This window comes from Aulonocara stuartgranti (genome assembly GCF_965226115.1).
Source record: "Aulonocara stuartgranti genome assembly, chromosome: 7".
Lineage (NCBI taxonomy): Eukaryota > Metazoa > Chordata > Actinopteri > Cichliformes > Cichlidae > Aulonocara > Aulonocara stuartgranti.
The window spans coordinates 33,409,820-33,432,552 of NC_138945.1; the positions used below are offsets into that span (position 1 = coordinate 33,409,820).

General features: G+C 39.5%; 1 protein-coding gene across 2 annotated transcripts in view; it reads right to left on the bottom strand.

The window, feature by feature from the left end:
- Positions 1 to 16,982: 16,982 nt before the first annotated feature.
- Positions 16,983 to 22,733, bottom strand: part of dpysl2b (dihydropyrimidinase like 2b) — a 31,513-nt gene continuing 25,762 nt past the window's right edge. For both annotated transcript variants that reach the window (XM_082539747.1, XM_082539748.1), the window contains exon 14: positions 16,983 to 21,261. In XM_082539747.1, coding sequence (XP_082395873.1) covers positions 21,170 to 21,261 — 92 coding nt within the window. In that variant the 3' untranslated portion in view covers positions 16,983 to 21,169. The remainder of the gene's footprint in view (positions 21,262 to 22,733) is intronic.

Genomic DNA, 22,733 nt, shown 5'->3' on the forward strand with positions numbered 1-22,733 from the left:
TTTTGAATATTAGTGGTATTTCTTCAGATTGCACAAAAACCCTTAAGGGTGAGATACTCAAAAGTCATGGAAATAATTAGTATTCAGCGAAAGCTTTGAGAAAGCGTAAGATAGAGGAGGGTGTGTGTTGCATGTGTGACCTTTGCTTTAAAGAGATGAAACAATTTCCTAAAAGAAAAAGTTGAAAATTGCATTCCTTGGTGAGTACTGGGTAAAAAAAAAGGACATTTTTACAGCACAGCACAGTTTACAGATTTAAAGTGGAAGAGTTTTGCTTTGCTGTTTGTTTGGGTTCTTTGGAAATTGTGTTAAAAATCAGCTTTCAGTGTTTTACAGCATTGCTTGTGTGAATACTGGCTTCCTGCTGGTGTACGACTTGTGCTTTATTCTGGTTATTTAAAACTGATGCACGCGCATTCAAAACTGCAATGGTTCTTCTCATCTGTAAGATGCATCCATAAGGTTTTTTGTGCAGAAGGACTCTAAAATGAGCTGACAAAAACTCAGGCTTGATGTGCATTAAAAAGAAGCTATGGCTAACATAAGAGGCATTTCTCTGCTTACACATCCAGCAGAGCAACCTTACCATCCTCTAACAATGTGTTTTACTGTCCACCTGATGAGTGAAAGTCTAACAGTAACTCTCATTTTAGCTGCGTTTTGCTGTCTAACAAATCCTAATTAAAATGCCTGTTTAATAGATACCATCAGCCTGGCCTTTGGTGCAGGGCCAGAACAAAAACAATGAGCCAAAAGAAGACTGAATCTTTGTGAGCCAATTACATTCCAGTTCCTAGTGCAACAATTAAGTGAAATCAATTTTCTTCAACTCAGATGTAATTTGAGACATAAGTGGCAGTTACGTTACCAGTCGTGATTAAGTTAGCTGTGTGACAGAGTATGAAAATACAAAGAAAAAGTGTGTGGGAGAACACAGCTGTGAAGTGTGCTTTAACAATGTGCCTGGAATCATTTGGACACATTGGAGAGTTTACTCCTTGTGTAAAAAAAAATCTAATCAAATCAAATGAATGTGCTATTTACTGATCAAATTACCTATGTTATATCTCCAGCAGTGGAGGAAAGCTGTTATCATTAAATCCAAAATGACCCTCTTATAGATGCACTGTTTGCCAGTGACACTGCCATAATGGTTTCACATTTTAATTAATCGACTTACAAAATTCTAAACTGGTAATGTCAGAGGACAGGATACCAGATCTCTATGTGAATTAACCCCACCCCTAAAAATACCCTGTGACAGAAAAATCTTATCACTGAATTTCCATTTGTTTGACTCAGGACTGTCAATATTCAGTTTACCTGGAATGACCCCCCATGGCCTTTACTAGAGATGCACCGATTGAAATTCTCCTGGAGCATTCCAATGTTGTAGCTTATCGAACAGTAAGTTTCATGATTTTCTCTTTTTAAAATGTATGCATCATTAATTGTGCCCCTGTTGTATGGCACATTTTACCTTAAGAAATAGAAACATGACCATTATATTTATATGACAAAACAAATGTCAGGTACGTATATAATTGTCTGGCTTATTTATTGTGATCAGAGGTTTAAATATACTCATCATGGGCATGAATACCATGATGAGTACCATGGTAATTTGAGTTGTTTTTAACTCTTTCTTTAAGCTGTTCTCTTTCCAGGGTAAAATGATGGTACAGCACACATCTTTAAAGACTTTCAAAAATCGGTTGTGGATTTTCTCTAATCCACACAGGCTCAAAATTATGCATCCATGCCTGCTAATGTTTAGTTAATTGTCCCTTAGCAAGTTGCACCTCTGCCAGACACATTTGGTAGCTATCAACAAATGTCTGGGATAATTTGTGCTGGATATTTGATCTTCTTGGCAGAGTTGGTAGAGTGTATTTAAACTGATGGGGTTCCTGAGCCTTGGTGCTTCCTGGGTTGGTTCTAAGAGTGACAGTTTAGGTCATCTTCCAGCCCTCAGATAAGTGGTGACACAACAAAATAACTCATACTTGTTCTGATTATTGATAAATCTACTGAGTGCTGTCAAAAGAGAACAGTTCAGAAATGATTACAAATAGAAATATCATGGCATTGATGTCTATGACATGTGTATCTAAACCTCTGACCACAACTGTAAATTCAGCAGCTAACAGGACATCAACCCTTTTCCTCTCTTTCATTTCTCTTGTAACAGCTTTGATCCTTTGCTCATACTGAGGCTTTTGGTTTGTGGCTGGCTCTGGGGACTGTATGGCTTTAACTTTTTCCACTTTGCCTCTCTCGGCTTTTTCAGACTGTCCATTTTAAGTTCAGCTCAGTGAAGGTGATTTAAGTGATTGGGTGACCCTGGCCAAATGATCGGTGCATCTCTAGTGTTTACTTTAATCACTTCTGCAATTAAATGCTTTTTTAATGTTGTAAGTTTATGAAATGCCAACATTATCCTGTCATCAGTACTTGAAACTGTTAATGAATTCTTTTGTATCACATCAATAACTGAAAACTTTACAGCGGTACTGCAGTTTAATTAAATTACATTGCATGAAAGTAAAAAGCAGCAGAAAACAAATACAGAAATAAATAACAGTCTAAAAAAATGAATGCTCTGAAATGAGCATTCTGTGTCTATATTGAAATTGAGTTTAAATCTGTTCATTAACTAAAAACCAGTTTATAAACAAACAAAATACATTCCTGTGTCAAGATAAGCTGAATTCTTCATTCAAAAAAACAAAACAAAAAAGAACATGTTGTGAGCATTGATTCATACCTTTAAAATGTGCTTTGGGTGTCTTATCTTCTCTAAAAAGTTGTTATGTTTTTTTGTCTTTTTTTAAACTATAAATCCTTTGCTTCCTTGAGTTATAAGTTGTTTTTCTTCACAGCATTCGGATTAAAAAGCGTTCTTCTACCCTACAGACATCGTAGCAGTGATGAATACCTGAGATGAGCTTATCTGCAAAACGCAGACTGTAGAAAGAATTCCCAGAAAACAAGCGATTTGTCATTTAACAATAACCTAAGGTCTGTAAGAGGAGTTTCTTTCATCCTGCTTTGCTCTCAAGGATTTCTGCTGTAACGTCTCTTGTTTATTGTCCAGTAGCTCTAATTTTCAATAGCAGCATAAATATAGAACACGTATTCTTATCTCCATGGCTTCACTCATGTTTCATTGTGAAATCAAACTACAGAGTCCGTCCTCACATTTCTCTGTTTTGTTTAAATTCACATCTTTGGACTGCGGGCACAGCCTCGAAAACTAATGACTCATAACACAATATCACTGCAAGACAGGGTACATGGAGAGGGAGAATCATCACACAGCTCCTTTCTGGGTGAACGCACATCCACGCCCAAGTGATTTGTGCCCATCCATGTGTGTGTCTACCAGTTTTTTATGTGCGTGTGTGTGTGTGTGTGTGTGTGTGTGTGTGTGTGTGTGTGTGTGTGTGTGTGTGTGTGTGTGTGCGAGGAGCAGCTGAGTGGTGTTGCGTCTGCTTCCATCGGTTCCAATGTTATTTATGGAAATAAATGCATCAGATTCCTATTAAGCATTCACCTCTCGTTTTCAAAAAAGGAGCAAAGGATTCAAAGAGTGTTGCAGCAGCTGTCATATTTAAGCAAACAGTGTTGTGATAAATGGATCCAGGCTTCCATTGGGGAAAAGACAAGCTTTAACCTAATCAGTTGACTTAGCAAAGTGATGTTTCATTACACCGTGTGATCATGATTAATAATGTTGAGCGGTGAAGCACAGCAGGTGACAAGAATTGTAACTTCGAGAAGTCAAAGAAGCCTCAATTCAATGAGGAAAGTGTCGTTTGTGTTAGAAGACTTCGCAAAAACTTCTTCTGAAAGGCAACTGTTCACGAGCTGGGGTTCCACCAAGTCACCAAGCATAAATGTGTAATTTTCATTAGACTATCAAAAGCATTCCCATGGAATACATAGCTTATAAAGCATGAGCGAAAAGTTTGCACAACTCCAAATCCAAGTAAATGGAAACTCTCATATTCAAAATATACTCAGGTGCAAGACTGATATCTCTGCAAGCGGGCGGAAATGAGTAGCTTACTTGAAAAATGCAATAACTGGCACAAGTTTTGCTGTTATAGTTGCCAGAGTTGTTTAGTTGAATCATTTTCTGTCTCATTGAATGCTTAGATGATACTCTGCAACACGAGAGGTGACGAATTCTGCCTGCCAGCAGAAATTAAATTGGACAGAGTTGTTTTATTTTATGGCTCCCTGAATTATATGTTATTAGGTTTTGGCCAAAAGTCAAATCGTATGCTAAAGTTTCTTCCTGTAGCAGATGCTAATGTTTTTCTTGGAGTTGGAGGATTGCATAGCAGCTGGCCAGATAATTGAACGAGAACTGCTCTGCAGCTTCATTTGTTGTGCCATAAGGAATGTAATGTCCTTCCATCCTATCCAATTTTCGAGAGACTTTTTCTAGTTCAAGTATTAAAATTAAGAGCATGAAAAATATTAATCAAAGTGGATGTGAGGGAAACTTGACACATGAGCCCAGACGATGTCACCAGCTGTACATTATACATTCATCAGGTAAACACATGCGCAACTCCAAATAAATGCTAATATCTCATTGTTTCCATGCATCAGTGAGTTTGTTTTGGAGTTTCTCTATTAGTCCAAACTCAATAATTGCAGTGTAAAAAGTAACTAGATGTGTCAGTGAGTGTTTTCATCATTTATCTAGCATTGCAGTAGAAGTGGAAACTTGCACACACTGCAAAAGGAACAGGCCCTGAGAGCCAGTTGACCATTAGCACATATATTGCCACCCCTGTTGTCAAAAGCAAAATCACAACTATGATTGGTCCCAAGCCCAGATAAATGGGGAGGGTTGCATCAGGAAGGACATTGATGTCCAGAGCTATAGCAACTACGGAGGAATAAAGCAGATGAGCCATACCATGAAGCTCTGGGAAAGAACTGTTGAAGCTAGGTTAGAAGAGAGGTGACGATCAGTGAGCAGCAGCATGGCTTCCTGCTGAGAAAGAGCACTGCAGATGCAATGTTTGCTTTGAGGGTGTTGATGTAGAAGTACAAAGAAGTTCAGATGACGCTGCATTGTGTCTTTGTGGATCTAGAGAAAGTATATTATTGTGGTACTGCATGAGGAAGTCAGGAGTGTATGTGTATGTGTTTGAGGGTGGAGCGGGACATGTATAAGGATGATAGGAAGGGCAGATGGATTCAGAGTGGATGTGGGATTACATCAGGGACTGACTCTGAGCCCCTTCTTGTTTGCAGTGGTACACAAATGAGATCAGTCACAAGTCTCCATGGACTTTCTGCTAGTATATGTTTGCAAGATGACAGTGTGATCTGTAGTGAGAGTAGGGAGCAGGTGGAAGAGAGCCGGGAGAGATGGAGGTATGCTCTGGGGAGGAAAAAAAGTCAGTGGAAGCAAGATGGAATACATGTGTATGAATGAGAGGGAGACATGTGTAGCAGTGAAGAAAGAAGGAGACGTAATGAAAGTGGATGAGTTTAAATATCTGAAGTCAGCAATCAAAACCAACAGACAGGGAACAAGAGGGTGGAGCAGGTGGAGATGAGTGTCAGGGGTGATTTGTGACAGAAGGATAGCAGCAAGAGTGAAAGGGAAGGTTTAAAAGATAGGAATTAGACCTGCTATGTATGTTTTGGATATGTTGGCGGTGGCAAAAACACAGCAGGCAGAGCTGATGATAAGATTTTCACAGGGACTGATTAGAAGTGAGCACATCAGAGTGACCCTAACCCTATTAACAGTGTTACTAACGTATATGCAGAGAGAACATCAACAAGCAACACATAGCTGAAAATCCACATAAATATTGTTGATCTGAAGAAAGTTTTACATCAAATGTGTGATTTACTGTAAGCTCTACAGACAACCTGCGCATGAAGGACCTAACACCTGCTGAATATTGTGTAACATCATTTAATCTCTTGATTTTTAAAGTTACAGAAACATATAATAATCACAATCATCATCACAATCATAATAATCATAATAATGGAATCTCTGTATGTATTCTCCCGTCTGTCTGTCAGTCTGTGTGCTCTTTGCATTCCTTAACAAGCAGCCATCTGATCCATTTTGCTGAAATGTAAAGAAAATGTGATTTAATGGGATGTAAACTCATGCTGAAGCAAATGAAATATCAAGTTTTAAGTTGCCTGTATGTGAGGTGGTCTCGCACTCTCTTTCTTTTAGAGTAAAGAAAGGTAGCGTAAGGGTTATTAAAGGTATATTAAATTGGACAAAGTTGTTTTATTTTATGGCTCCCTGAATTATATGTTATTAGGTTTTGGCCAAAAGTCAAATCTTATGCTAAAGTTTCTTCCTGTAGCAGATGCTAATGTTTTTCTTGGAGTTGGAGGATTGCATAGCAGCTGGCCAGATAATTGAGGTGGTCTCTCACTCTCTTTCTTTTAGAGTAAACAAAGGTAGCTTAAGGGTTATTATAGGTATATTAAAAATCTTCATGACCCTGACCTCTCCTTTTAAACATAAAAGAAGTATTTCAACTTGTCTGTGCTCGCACCAACCTTCAAACTTAATCCAAACAGAAACACATCTAATCTTCATGCATGACTTCTTTTTAACTGATTTTAACTAATTTTGTTGTGCCAAAGTAGGAACAAACATGAACTTCTGTGTTAAACTGATCCAAGCCACATGTCAAGGATCACCACCACAGTACACAAGCCTGAAAATCGTCCATAAAGTCAGGAGTGTGTCCAAGTGCATGCTCATCATTTGCTGACATTCAAACATGCACCATAAATTGGCAGAAAAAGAAAAGATGCCAAAGCATTGAAGCATTGCCATTGTTCTCTTGTTTAGTTGCTCACAGCACACATTTTTGGTCACACCAAGTAAAATATTCACTTTCCGCATGCTCTGCTTGCTACATTTAGCTCTCAGTGACTCAGTCCTCACCTTCAAAATGAAAATAAGGGTCCAAGGTTCCCTTTTTTGACTCACTGGAGGAGTTTAGAGCTTGATACAGATGTGCAAGTGCAAGTAGTGAAAGGAGCAATCAGGAGTTGCATGAAAAGATAATCCTACAGTGAAGAACAACCATATATTTTTTTTTTTTTCGGGCTGGGGGTTCATACGTAAATTAACTTTCTGTTTCTGTGAAGCCAGAAGGGAGCAGCAAATGGCAGCTGAAATATTTCTCTAAATGATGAGAATGTGGTACAGAAAACTCCTTGTTCTCTCTTTATTCTTCTAATACTGGTAATTTTGATTCTTTGTATATTCATTGAAGGCTAATGATGTATAATTTAACCTATTTTCCTCTCTTTTGCTGGTGAAAGGAGTTGGTATGAGCTGCCAGACACCCTTATTTCCCATGCACAGTAAGTAAAGTTTAATGCCAAACACCAGCCCCTCTGTAGAGTTCACTTCAAAATCATCTTTTCATTAAACTGTCTGTTGAGTAATGTGCTTCCTTTGGGTTTTCGTACCAGCAGCAGAAACACTGGTGCATGTCGTAATTTCCATTTCTTTGGAGAGGCACTATGACCCATTAAGTGGCGGGTCAGGTGGAGATGGGAGAAGGAGGACTTGTTTACAGAAATCACATCCAAATCTCAGCTGAAAGCACACAAAATGTTTCAGAGGTGCATGTGGAATCATGTGGGGACATCTCAAATCACACTGGCTCATGTGGATAGCACATACCACCCAGCGCGTTCAGAAAATGCATATCCATCATAAGAATTTTATGACAGCAAGTGGATGTCAATATGTCAGAAAGAGGATTGCTGCTCTGGCTGCATGTCAAGTAATGCAGTTGATGGTTAGGAGAGGTAAACTAAAAAGTGGAGACTTTGAGATCGAGATATTTTCAGCACACAGCTATTTATTAATTTTACTTAAGATACGCTGTTGTGGTAAATATTGCACATTTATTGGTAAAGATGTGTCCACTGAGCCCCTCACTGTAGGGTTCAAGTCTTAAGCCTTTCTTCTGGTCTTTTGATATTGATATATGTCCTTTTTATCTCTAGATTAGTATTTATAGCTTCCACCCTGCTTTCATCCCTGTAACAGGTTCATGCACTGCAACCCTAGTATAATATCCCACTCTAGGTATTCACCAGTGGACTGCTCTTACTGACAGTCACATCACGTCCTGCTCTGACATTCTCAGGCACCTGAGGACGACTCGTTTCTTACCTATCACACTAATGCACAAGCATCACAGCCCTCAAATAAGGGCTGTCAACCACAATTTCCAAGCCCCGCCACTGATCTTTTTCAGTTAGCGATAACCACAGATGTCACTTTAGTCACTGTTCCTTGCATCTGTCAGTTGAGCAATCATCCATGCCCCAACAATGAACTCACTTTCAGAGTCACTTAGATCGTTTCCCTCTTGCCATTTTGACACAGAAACAGCTGGGCGTGCTCAGAATTTTAATAAATGCCACATAGCATGTTGGATGTTGACTGCCTCGCTGTGCAGCTCGGTGCGCCTGATGATAAAGCGACCGGATTTGTTGTGCTTTTTCCCGTAATTGTTTAGGTTTTTCCTTTAATATGTCATCTGGCTGCAGGCTCATTCTCCAGAACTACTGATTTATGCTTGATGTTAGGAACCGAACAATTCACTTTGCCAATATCAGTATGCATCAGTTTTTAGTGCCTCCCTGGAGACACGTGGAGCCTGCATTTCAGACTACTGAGGCTCTCTCGTTCTGTTGTTATGTTTTCTACCTATGCTGTATTTTTTTCTAAATCCTGTGCTTGCGCTTTTCAAATGGATTATGCCGTTACTTTTTGGTCTACTCATGTGATTCGATTTGCAGGCTTGAGGTGGTGGCCTTAAACGCTGCGACAAACTAAGGTCAGCAATAGCTCTGGGACATAGTTGCTGTCTGCCTCAGTACATCAGAGATGGACATTGTTGTGTCCCAACTCAAAACCCATAGAGGTTTCCTGAAATATCGGTAGAACAGTTCTACAGATGTTCATAACTTTGGCAGTACACATACTTTATATTTTCCAAGACACACACTTTAGGTAACATGAAATAAATGCCCACTGAACATGCACAGCTCTCTCTAAACAATATCCCAGGCTCCCTGTGCAGACTGGCAGGGACCAGCAGCTGAGTGCTTCTCTACGTGTCTCCTAGCTTGCAGCCCACCACTGAATGAAAAGCTAATTAGTAGATGCACAACTGGTATACCAGTTACTCCAGTTGGCACCTCTCTCCAAACCAGTCTTAGCTCAGCTCTGTCTCACCTGAACTGAGGTAAAACCTCTCCGCAATCTATTACTCCTCCATTCCAATATGAACGGTCGATTGCCCTGTTTTTTTACTTACAGAAACAATAAAACACACACATACACACACAATTATGTAAATATGCATTTTCAATTTTGCACAGAAAACTGAGTTTGGAATGTCGGGAAAAAAATGTAAAAGAAAAAAGAACAAAGAAATAAATAGTGTAAGTTATTAACACTTGGCTAAGGTAGAAAAAGTTGGCAAATATATTTAAAAAAACAATATGGTATGTGATAAAGACGTGAAAACAAGCCAAAAAAAGCACATGGTGTTCCACAAACAAATATCTGGGACAAGCACCACTTAATGCTGCTTTTTTAAATTATTTTGTCTTCTTCATTTTTTATTGATTCAAGTCCACCCAGCACGCAATCAGCCAGACTGCTACATTTCACCTTCCTAAGAATATCTGGATAACAGAAGCAGATGGAAACACACACAACAATTGACATTTCTTTCAGACAGTTTGCAGTGTTAAATTTGGCTACACTGGGGCAAACATGTGTATCAAAACAGCACAGAACTGGTAATAGACAACATAAACTAGTGGTTATTAGAATATATGCAGTCACCTGTCCACTTCACAAGTTACACCTTATGTGTATTTTTGTGGTATAGATTCAACAATGTGCAGGAAACACAATCCATATTTTATTGTTACTATCACACAGTTGCTACACTTTTTTTCTATTGCGCCACATCCCAAAGGTGCTCTCCTGGACTGAGGTCTGATGACTATGAAGGCCATTCAAGTATTGTAAACTCACTGTCATGTTCAAGAAACCAGGCTGAGATGATTCGAGCTTTGTGACATGGCATGTTATCCTGCTGGCTGCGGTTATCAGAAGATGGGTCCACTGTGGTTATAAAAGGATGGACATGGTCAGCAACGATACTCATGTAGGCTGTGATGTTTAAAGTGATGTTTAAAGTATACTCAGTTGGTAGTAAAGGCCCCAAAGTATGCCAAGAAAACACACCATTAGTTCTGCAGACTGAACTGCTCATACAAGGCGGGATGGACCCAAGCTTTGAATTTGTTTGTGCTGGAAGAGGTCTGGCCATTTGCCTCTTCTGACCTTTGTTCACTGGATATTTTATCGTTTTTGAACCATTCTCTGTAAACCTAAGAGACATGAAAACTTACAGTGGATCCACAGTTTCTGAAATACTCAGACCAGCTCATCAGGCACTAACAACCATACCATCTTCAAACACCCTTTTCTCCCTCTGTTCTAATGCTCGGTTTGAACTTCAACAGGTTGCCTTGACAATGTCTATATGGCTGGATGCATTAGCTTGCCTCCATGTAATTGGCTGGTGTTATATTTGTGTTAGTGAGTATTCCTTCTTAACATGCGTTTTCATTGACAAGCTACAAGTAAGCACAGATGAAAGCTATCTCACATCCACACACCACGCACCAACACAGGTGCTCTTACATATTTCCCTGACTTAACCTCTCTTTTGGCACCGTGACAGAGCTTGACTGTCATCTTTATATGCATCTTTATTATTCACTTTGAGTTTTGTACCCTCACGTTTTTCAGAGCTCTGCAGCTTCTTAAACTTCAACCTCTCCAGAAGCCTAAATCAGCCAGAATAACTAGCAGACCTTTGTGGTAGTGAAGGAACTTGAAAATCTATAAAGAACAACAAAGCCTGCAGCTGCTCTACTATTAGTGAAGCAGGCACTGCATCTGCCGGCACGGTGCCAGAACTGAACACAGTCTGTGAAGGAATACAAACAAGCTGCCAGATCAATATACTGTAGTTAAGGTCTGCAGTGACATACCGGTGGGTTTTTTTGGTGCTCGAGAAAATTAAGCTGTTGCTTCCGCATTTTTATATTACATCTGAGCAAATTAAAACACTCTATAAAAGCAATCTAAAAATCCAAAAACATTTGAATGACTCCCCATATTCACTCCATGAATTATTCAAATAATTTATCTCTTCCTAACACCTTTTCAGTGCTGGCATTTGGAACTATTGTGCCTGTGTTTGTGGACTTAAAATAACTGGTTTGAATGCTGGCAGTCATGAATGAAAATTAACAAGAGAGGACTTAAAGCCCCTGCACACGAAAAGGTGCTGATACCATGTAAGATGCATTTAATACTCGCGTCACTGAACACTAGTTTTTAAAAGCAGGCAGCTGACATCTGGCACATTGATCCTTTCTAGTTCACTGAAATTGCTTTTGCCTTTATCCAAAAGTCTAGTGGGAATGGACATAAAATCTCTTTACTGTAAGCTTTAAAAATTAAAGAGCAATTTTTCACAGTAACTGAATGGAGAGATGCATTTGAAGGTCTTCTTCCTATTCAGAAGGAAGGAAAGTGATGTTAGTGTCATAAAAAGATGGTTTATGGCTTCTAAAAAACACAATGCAGTGATCTGTGGTGTAACCACAGTTTGACTTCAGCCACCAAATAGCAATCTTTAAAAGGTTAGTGGATTCATCTAAAGGTCAATACACTTCTGTCAGCAGTGGTAGCGTCCCAGTTTGCCACTTAATAAAGGCTGGGAGCTTAGGAAATGTAGCAAGTTTGTGAATATAATTTATGTCAACCTTGACACTTTGAAGCTAATTAGGACTTCATGTGGATCTTTTCATTTCTTAAAAAATGAGAAGAAAGAGAAGAAAACTCTTCAGCCTGACTGCTTTACAAAAATCAAGCCGTTGTTAAAAATCAGCTCAAAACACAGATATGAAGGAAACTGTTTGAGGCTTGCATTCAGCTGTTTGGTACTGTTGCTATCTGATAATTCTGTTTGCATTTCAAATAATGTTCATCGTGTCTCTTATGACATTTTCTTTAGGGGCGGGGGCTTGACCCTTTGTCTGTCACTTCAAAATTAAACTGTGTAAGGTATCATGAGTTTGTGAATCACTGTTAATCTAAATGAACATTTTGGACATGTTTCTACACACTTCTACTTTTGATACACCAGTACAGTTTGCTGATAGAGCTTCAACACTGGTGGAAGCTTCCGAACAGCAAGTGACTGACTAACACATGACAGCTGGCGAGACACGCAGCTAAATACACTGAGGTAGGAGAGGACAGGTGGAAACAATCAAAGAATGACAGCAGCCAGAACCCGACAAAGACGGGAAGAAAAGGAGAGAAAAACCACAAAAGAATCAAAGAAAAAAACAAAACAAAAAATGCCAGCTCCATATACTGTATATAAAAGACAGCAGTAGCCGAAAAGCCTGAACACTGAAGCCTGTAGAAGTGCATTTATTCTAGATTTTTTTTTTCATGGACAGCACGGGTGACTCATCCAGTTGTACAAAATTCTATAGGAAAACAATACTAATTGATCTATGACCTCATTAAAAACTTTCCTGATGGGCTTACAGTCTTGCTTGTTTCACGTCTTACTGAGTACAAGATCTTCATTTTGAAAACGAGCTGGAGTCATACTTGCAGTGTCCTCTGTTTCTCGGTCAGATCTGCCTCAGTAGTCACGTCCCATTTCAAAACACCAAGAGGGTCTCGAACAAAACGCTCACATCCAGGTTTCAAGCGTGGACTTCAATAACCAATCGGTCATAGTGCCTATATCCATCGTAATATAGTCAACAGAAAGCCTTGTGCAAATCTGTTATAATAATCAGAACTCTAAGCTGGCAATATCTATATTCCAAACACACCCTTTCCAATTCGGCAGTCTATTTAAACTGAAAAATGTCCCATCTTTCCCTCTAACATAAGAAGAGAACAAAAAGACATCAATATCAGTATGCGGAAGAGCATTTCCAAATGCAACAGAAGTCCACACTGGGTATCACTCCTGTCAGCTAAGAACAATAAAGGCCACAGTTTGCATGGGATCATCAAAACTGCACAGCAAAAGATTGGAAAAATGTTGCCTCATCTAATGAGTCTTGATTTCTGCTGCAACATTTGAAAGGCAGAATCAGAGTTTGGTGTAAACAACATGAAAGCATGGATCCATCCTGCATTGTATCAACAATTCAGGTTGGTGGTGGTGTAATGGTGTGGGGGATATTTTCTTGGAACACTCTGGGCTCCTTAGCTGAGAATAGTTTTCAACACCAGGCTATCTGAATATCGCTGATGACCATATCCAACATGTACCCATCTGACTCTATGCCATGAAGAATTTTACCAGCTGCGAAGGTAAAAGGGGGTCCAAGTAATACTTGGGTGTACCTTACAAAGTGCCCACTGAATCTGTATATGAATTAAATTCAGAGGATGTGGTTAACTGGAACATTTGTCAAAAATGTGCACCCTCAATCTCAATCTTTGTTGCTTTCCTACAGGTGATACAGGTTCCTCCTACAGCCCAAAGATATGACACTTACCTTAAATGACTTTCCACTGTCTGGGAACTCTGGACTGTCTGTATGTGTCAGCCTTATGATAGACATACAAAGTCTTTTAATGAAGTGGCCACCAGGGGGCTCTGTGTGACATAACATGGCACTCCTTTGCATTTTATTATATACCATAATGCAACAAACATTTCCCACTTTCCTTGAGAGGATGCGAGCAGGGCTTGTACCTGAAGAGGAAATCCTTGCAGAATTTAAATTTCAATCCGTTCTTTACTCAGTTTATATTTTTTGAGATCTTTCCCCACATTTTTTTCATGTGCCTCTGAGGAGAGCATATAAAAGCACCTCTGAAGCCTTTTATGTTACAGGAAATGATGGCTTTTGACTTTAACGCTCTTGAGAACAGGCCCTGCAGGTAGTTGTAGTAATTGCTGATTACCACCACATTTTGATTGTATCACTAATGTTGTGCCAATCTAAGTGATTTTTCTTTCAAGCAGTTTGTACACCAACATGAGAGATTTGCAAGGAGAGCAACAGATTTTTTTTTTCATTCACCAGTTGGAAAAAGGAAATCCCACAAACACTCCATAGCAGAGAGAGCAAGGTGAACAGGATGACAGCATTGCCACCTAGTGTAAAAGAGTTTTGATGCATGCTTCCTGGTGAAGATTTACTGCATTCACTTTGTAGTGCAGCAGTTCTCAAACTTCCTCTTGCATGTCTTCACTTCAAACGGCAAAAAAGAAGCACATCACAAACACCCCAGTTTTTTAACAGTCATAGCATCAGGTAATTGTTTTATTTTCTACACATAAAATTACCCTCGTGAGTTTCATTCCGCAAGAGTGTGAAGAAACAGAGGATGCATGAATTTAATGTGTCTTTGCTTCAAGGTAGAACTATAATAGGCTGCATAAACTTTGTATGACTGATTTCTATATTCAGTGTTGCAGACTGCTGGAGACTGTTCCCCAATGCAATGAGCAGAAGGTGTGGTGCACCATGGTTTACCTCCAGCAGATGGAAAGGCCAGTAGATTCTCAGCAAGAAGCATGCATTAATTTTTGCAGGTCATCTAATGTGCACATCTTGACTGTAGGAGGAAACATGCAGACTGCAAACAGACAGGTCTCAGGTGTTCAACCAGGGTTGGAGACAGGACCTTTCCACTCGAGTGCTCTACAAGAGTTTGGAAATGAATTCATAACATTTAGCTGAATCCAAAAATTCATTCAGTCAGTCTCTGGCAGTGCAGTACTGCACCTTCATTTGTCTGTCTGAACTACACTGACAGCATTTCTCTGACAGCAAAGTGCTTTGCACAGTCAGATGAGTCATGGGTTCATTCTTCACACACTCACTTTTGTTACCCATCGCATGTTCAGCCAAGGGTGACATCAGTAATTTCTTTAACAAGGGCTGTTCCAAAAATAGGTGCTGGCATTTGCATTGAATAAAGAGAGCAAAGAGTGATGCTGCCATCCATCAGGTTAGCACTGCAGTCTGTGCAGTTTAATAGAGGGTTTGTATCCCTAACAGAGGGAAATGCCAAGTGATAGTGAAAAAGTTTAAATATGGTATCGCATTGTTGATTACATTTTTGGAAAAGATAATTGTATCGAAGTTGATGTTATTTCTACGCCAAGGCCTCAGAACAGTCCTTAATGTTTTTCCCTTTAAAGCATGCTGGGACCTTAAATCATTCACTTTCTAAAAGGATGACGAACGATAAAAGGCAACATAAGATTTAGTGCAAAAACATCCACCACTTGATTTTACAAAGACTTTACTTGAGTGGTGATTTTTTTACACCTTTAAATGACAAAAACCTCTAAGCGTTTACATTTGTTTCTATTTCTTTAAAGAAAACTGTGCATCATGTCTTACCTTTATTTGTAGCTCTCTAACCTTCAATGGTCTATGAAAAGCCTGTAATACACAAATGTGGAGAATGTGTATTTTTTTTTTAAATTTTATTTTATTTTATTTTATTTTATTTATTAGCTTTTTTTTGCTTTTTAAATGTGCTGTGAAATAGTATGGCCTTTTCCTTGGCCGTGTCTCTCTAGTGCAAAAAATTGTAAACACTACCCGATCACACCTACTTAATGCCAACAGAGGGCGCTCAAATCATGTAAACTAAAACTTCTGCTGTGATTAAGGACTGGTTACAGATCATGCCAGAGGTGCAATGAGAGGTATCTATCTTAACTGATCGGATTGGGCTAAATGAAACACAGTTTCCTAAAACAGTTATTCATAAATACCGTAATATAAAAACAAAGTACAGCTTCTTTCAAGTCGAAAGTTTTATACATAAGGGGAGAGGGGGAGGATTTTCCTTCCCTCATCAAGTTCTAAAATTTTTTAAATATAACTTCAGATGAACAACAAAAGGGCATATTACACATATTAGACTGTGTTTTTATTTTTTCCTACAAAATTGGGCATTTTGCTGGTCTGGAGCATTCAAGTGCGTGTGTGTGTGTGTGTGCGTGCGTGCGTGCGTGCGTGTGTGTGTTAACAACTGTTAGCAACTGTTACTGCCCATCAATCTGGGAAAAGTCATTTCCAAACAATCTGAAGTTCATCATTCTGTAGTGAAAAAGATAATTCACATGTGGAAAACATTCAAAACAGTTGCCAGTCTTCCCAGGAGTGGATTTCCCAGCAAATTCACGTCACGGTCAGACTGTGCAATGCTCAGAGAAACTGCACAAAGTTTCTACTGAACAAGCATGGCTTGTCTGGAAGGGTTACCAGGAGAAAGCCTCTTTTCCTAGATGACAGCTAAAACTTAGCTGAAATGCAGCAGGACAGTGATATCAAGCAAAGCAGCAAATCTGTGCCAGAATGGCTAAAAAACAAAAAAATGAAGGCGCTGCAGTGGTCCAGTCAAAGCACAGACCTCAACTCGATTAAGATGCTGTGGTGGGAAAACTTAGAGCCGTGCATAAAAGAATGCCCTTAATGAACTGAGGCAATGTTGTGAAGAAGAGTGGGCCAAAATTCCTCCATAATGATGTGAGAGACTGATAAAATCACACAAAAAACTTCACATTATTGCTGTTAAAGGTGGTTCTCCAAGATAACAGGAAGGATACTGCTATATAAATAATGATTTGGTGAAATATATATTTATTGATAAGTGTGTTTATTTTATTTAGGGACCAAATGACTTTTTATTTTCTTATGGATTTTAAAGCCTTAGGGCCTTTAATTCACCTGTCTAATAGTTATCCCTTCCTTTACTACATCAAAGTCAGTGTGGTGCACTGTGTGGAAAACATGTTGCTTAACACAACGCATAATAGGTAATGAAAAACACACAGACTTAATTCATTTTTTCTCATTTTTTTTAATTCATTGAAGTCCTCGCTGTTACTTTCTTTTCTTTTTCTTTCTTTTTTCCTTTTTTTTTTTTTTTACATCACCATCCGTGGGATTTGACATAGTGAGCAAGCATCCCAGAAACCCCACAGCCACCAAGACAAATACCATCACAGAGTTTCACTTTCACAAAGGTTAAAGGCTTACAGAGGGCGACGGAGGGGCTGCAGGTGGCAAAGGAGATGTTTGACAGCATCAACAACCTCAGAATGGAAAGAAGCTCCTCTCAATCTGCAGCATGTTGCTTACATACATATCACTCGTATATCATTAGCAATAATATGGCATAGAAAAAGCATCCAAGCTGACAGAGCATTAAAGGAGTATAAGTGTGTGTATGCGTGTAAACTGAGGAGGCATGGGACACGAAGAGGATGCCAATAATGACAGCTAGTATTTAATATCCGAGTGATTTTTTTCAGGCACAGGCGCTGCAATGCAGCAACGGCTCCTTGCTCTTTAGTGTGCTAAGAGTCTGTGTGTGTGTGTGTGTGTGTGTGTGTGTGTGTGTGTGTGTGTGTGTGTGTTTCCTCAATAGTCTGCAGTGCACTGTGAACTATGGTAGCATTCTGAATTCCACATAACCCAGCACAGGATTATGTAGTAATGTTTCAGCACTCTAAGTGAATAATGAAAAAAATGTGTGTGTGTGTGTGTGTGTGTGTGTGTGTGTGTGTGTGTGTGTGTGTGTCCGCAAAAACCTGTACTAATAGCTCCAGGTCAGGACGGGTTGCTGATGGCAACCTCAAATTTGACAAAGCGTTGCCATGACAAACAAAAAAAGCAAGAACCCCATGAGAGTGGAGGGGTCTGTCTCTATGGCAACAGCCAGAAACAACCAAAGAGCCAAGAAGGGAGGAAGAGAAAGAAGGAAAAGGGAGAGCGAAAGGAGCAGATGCAGCCAGACTGTGCTGGTGTTGTGGGCCTCACCCACACCTACACTTTTAACCAACGTTGAAAAAGCGGTAACTGGATTTACTACAAGCTGCAGCAGAATGCTAACATGGATGTTGAAGAAGTTTTTGAAAAGTATCAAAAGAATTAAGAAACTGTGAAACAGTAAAATTCTCCACTTCTGACTTGCAGAGGTTTAAGTTGCCTTGAAGACATTCCTATCTCGTCACATATTTGAATGCTTCAGAGACGTGCATTTATTACATTCCCGTCTGCCTTGGATTCTTTAAATACATAAAGCATTTGTAATGCTGAAAGAGTCTGCCTTCTACAGACTTCCTGTTTTTTCAGAGGGGAGAAAACCTGGAACACTAAGGCTGAAAGTGTAACTTTTAATATCTACATTATGCACAAAACCACTCAGAAATTTGGGGTTACTTGGGAATGTCCTTTTTGCGCATTTGTTCTAATGAGAAGCCATTAATCACTGATTTTTCATGTAGCATCCATCTAGGCATACATTCAGCAGACTGTGCTTGAGTGACACAGTGCTACCTCCTGCAATGTGGTGACTAAAGAAGCCATAAATTTGGCTAGACAAGCAGGTAGGGCAGTTGTGTTAGTTTACACTCTCAAAATGCCCCACAAAGAGTTTTCATGCAACAGTGTGTACTAGTCTTTTCAAAAACCAGCACAATGAAGCTCTGAGGGCTACTATTTAACAAAGCTGCCATATGTAGTTCTATTAGATGCCTATTTCTCAAACAAGAGACTATGTCCTCTCACTCAATCGAGCATCCAGGTCCACCACTTTTCAGAGCCAGTTTTGCACCAGTGTGTGAAGGGAGCAGTACGCACCGTTACATGAAAACATCCTTTTTTTTTAACAGTGTGCCCACTGACCACGGGAGACATGGTTGGTGGAATTGAGCTTCTCCATGCTGTCTTAGGATATCTCATTTCAATAGCAGGGATCACACCTCAAATATGATTAGGTTTACTGAAAGAAGTGCGTTTGGAGAGAGCAAGGACCTGGACCTGTGACTGCAGTTTAGGAAAGGCCACAGTGTGGATCGGTAACGGCTCCCTGGCATGGTAGTGGAGGCACAGCGCTCAGAAATATAGAACCGGAAGGGTGGTGCGTTTGAGGTGTAGTCCTATCCCTGAAATTCAAATAAATTATCTCCACTAAAAAAATATATATATATCAGTGGTTTATAATGAAAGACAAGGTTATTTGACCCAATTTTCCACCAGTATAATATTACATTGATGACTATTTTGTACTGTATTTCAAAGTGATCCCTAACCCTTTTAGTGGTAGGGAATATGTATGTGTTTCACCTTTGGTTTCCCCTAAGTTGCTGTCACTATGTTAACTAGACAGGCGCATTTAAAGAATCTAAGCCCAGTTTATATAAGTGCCCCTGGTTATGTTCATGTCAAGTTTATTCAGCGTTTAGTCACAGGCAGAAAGATGGTTACTGGTGAAAATCAGTTGCTTCACTTAATAAAACCAGACTGTGCTGTTAAAAAAAAGAAAAGAAAAGGGAGAAGAACAATGCATACAGCTGCAGTACAGCCTGAAGCAATGTTAACTCCACAGCCATACTGAGAGCTGTACAGGAGCCTGCTGTGCGTGTCCCATTCCTCACACATCAACACTGCACACTAGTCAGAAGTACATTAGCTCATGTCTACTTTCAAGCATAAATCAATAGTGCTCAGCCCTTAGGCACCTAGTTACAGAATGACACTAAAAAGCAGTTTGACAACAAGTTCAAAACTATAAAACAACAGAACATTTCAACATATCAAGCACTGTTCATCTTTACAGGGCTCTATCTTCAGAATAGGCCCAATGAAAGCGCAAAATCTGGCACCTTTGAATCGGTTAATCCTGGCTATTTTACATCTTTTTATCTTACATCCTTCACTTACCTCAAAAACAATAACAAAACAAGAAGCTAAAATCTGACTATCAATACAACTTCTGTGGGTTCAGGCACATAAAGAGTAGAAAGAAAATGAGGTGTGTGTGTGGAGGGGAGGGGGGAGTATAAAACAGTCACATTTGGAAGGAGAGACATTCTGTATGTAAATGCACTGCTTGGTGACGGACGGTTGTCAGATGTTTCTACTGCTGTCAATGAAGAATTTGGACCTTTGTGATTCCTGGGAATGTAAACAAATGGGAAAACATGTAGCTGCGTTGGGAACGGCACCTTCCCCACACTCCTAAAAGTTCTCTAAAAGGACGGCGCTAAAGAGAAAGTAAGGCAAGGAAAGGCCGAGTCGGAAGTAACATTAAGTACAACTTTCTCTTTCCCCCTGTAAATCAATCCCACTTAACAATGACCTTACACACAGAGATGAAGAATAAAGCTCTATTTACTACGTGCCAAAAGCTCCTTCTGCTCCACAGGACTCTCCAGCTGACTCCCAACAGACTGTACCCATAGTACAGCATTACCATGTTCAATTTTTCAAATGTTAAGGCCGTCTTCGTGGCGAATAGTCAATTAAATATCAATTGTGGCACTGTATGAGAGACAGCAATGGACTGGAAAATGAAGAGACTGAAATGTGATATAATACAAATCACAGACTTCTAACAGCTGGAAGGAAGTATTAGATTCTTTTTGGCTGAATGAAATGCAAAATTGGTCAATTTCAAGCAACTTACTGTTTGGCCTATTCGAGAAAGAATAAAAGGAAATTAGTGTGTTTTTATATCCATGCTTCATTCTAACTCCTCACAAAATGCAAAAAAAAACATGGAAAAAGAACAGACATCCTGCTCCAACATCATCGTCTGCATAACATCACGTTAGTCTTACTCAACCCCTCAATGAAAACAACAGCAAAGCAAATATCACAGGGATGCATGGGAGGGAGAAATTACAGTATAAAAATGAAATGATGCAGTCAAAAGTGCTCAAATAAGGAGTGTTATCAATTTTTTTGTCAATTTTTTCATCATATGAGGCAGACCTTCTTTTTTGTTTGTGTGTTTTTTCCTAACTCTGTCCTCTAGGAACAGGTTTTTGGGGGAGAAGTGGGGAAAAAAGCAGCAAAGGAGGACATGAAGGCTGGAGGCTAACAGGTGGCCTGATGAGGTGTTGTGAAGAGTTTGAATCTTGGTGTAATGCTGTAGCTTCTTCACCCCCCACCACTTCAGCTCCTGCTGGCCATACATCCACAAATCCTCATTTCCTCCTCAGCGCCTGAGGATGGGGCTCTAACCCAGGCTGGTGATGTTTGCCCTGCCGCCTGGGGGCGCCACGATGCGCTGGGTATTCCGGCGAGGAACGTTGTCATCAACCTGAGCTCCTGTGTGATTGAATGGAAAGGATTAGTTTTATGAATTTTGGTCTTTGTAATACTAGAAAGTGGCAGGAAAAATTCCTTTGGGAAGTCAACCACAGGAGGAAACATAAATTCCCCTTCACATTGTCCACAGTGATTTTAATTACAAGCCATAGCCATCCATAGTAAACCTACTACGAGCTACGACACTGTGAAACAATGGTCTGTGCTCCTGTCTGCATGATATCAACCTTGTTTTAACACTAACACATTTTATTTGTGACACTGCAGAAAAACTACTCTACCCACAATCCAAAACAGCAATGTCTCCAATTGGAGACATTGTTGGAGGTTGCTGCTGGAGGTCGCTGTTACCATGTAAATGTGAGCACAAAACATCAATTGGTGACTGCAGTCCAGAATGAAGCACCGTAATGTATTGATAACAAGGCCACACTTTGCCACACACATGTAAACAAAAAACGATTCAATTTGAGAAGGCTGGAAGCCATTTGTTATGGAAGCTGAAATTTGCAATGCATCGTGGGATGAGTAGTTCCTCAACACTGAAACGTAAAATATGCAGCTTTGCCTTTTCTTTCCCCCATTTTCCTTTATTTTTTTCATCAAAATCAAATCTTATTTTTACAGTTACTATTTACCTCATAGCTGGCTGAAAAACTTCAGCCAGCATAATAAAATCTACTTTTTAAATATTTTGTCCTTTAAAAAGTGGGCGATGTTGAGGTCTGAGTGTAATTAATACACAAAATTAAGATGCAAAATCTTAACAAACTAAAAGACAAACAAAACATAACACAACACACTTCAAGTGGACGTGTTATATACTGATTATAGTATATGGTGGCTGCTCATTTTTAATGCGGCCAAACTTTTAATTCATGACGTCAGTGACTGCTCAGGTACCAGACCCTTTTTCCACTCTTGGGTATTTATGGTGTCAGTGGAGCCAGATACCACATGTCCCTCAGCCAATAAGAGAAGTGAAATGGCCTTCAAGGGAGAGTAGCTAAAACAGCTCGGCTCAGACAGTGGATAGATTGAGATACTGTAGCAAGGTTTTTTAAGCTGTCAATCATGCACAGAAATAAATATAAAACTACAGCAATAACAAAATAAATGGGAAATGAATATTCACACAAATTTACCAAGTATTATTATTATTAGCTCTGAAAGACAAATGTAAAGATTTTTCTGGTGCATAGTATCCAACTGCCTCTTTTATTTTATTTTTGATAGGTAGCCACGGTCCAACAGAAGGACCCAATTTCAGTGTAAAGTCTGCCCCTTACACTTGAATGAATGCATGGCTTATTTGAGAGCAATATGGGGCTATGCATGCAGTGTTTAACTCCGTATGTCATGAAAGAATCCCTTAGTTTAGGCTTTTCATGCAGATTAAATTTAGTGCAAAATTTGACTCATCAATGTTGAGTCTCTGATATACAAAAAGAAGGTAAATGGTTTTAAATCTC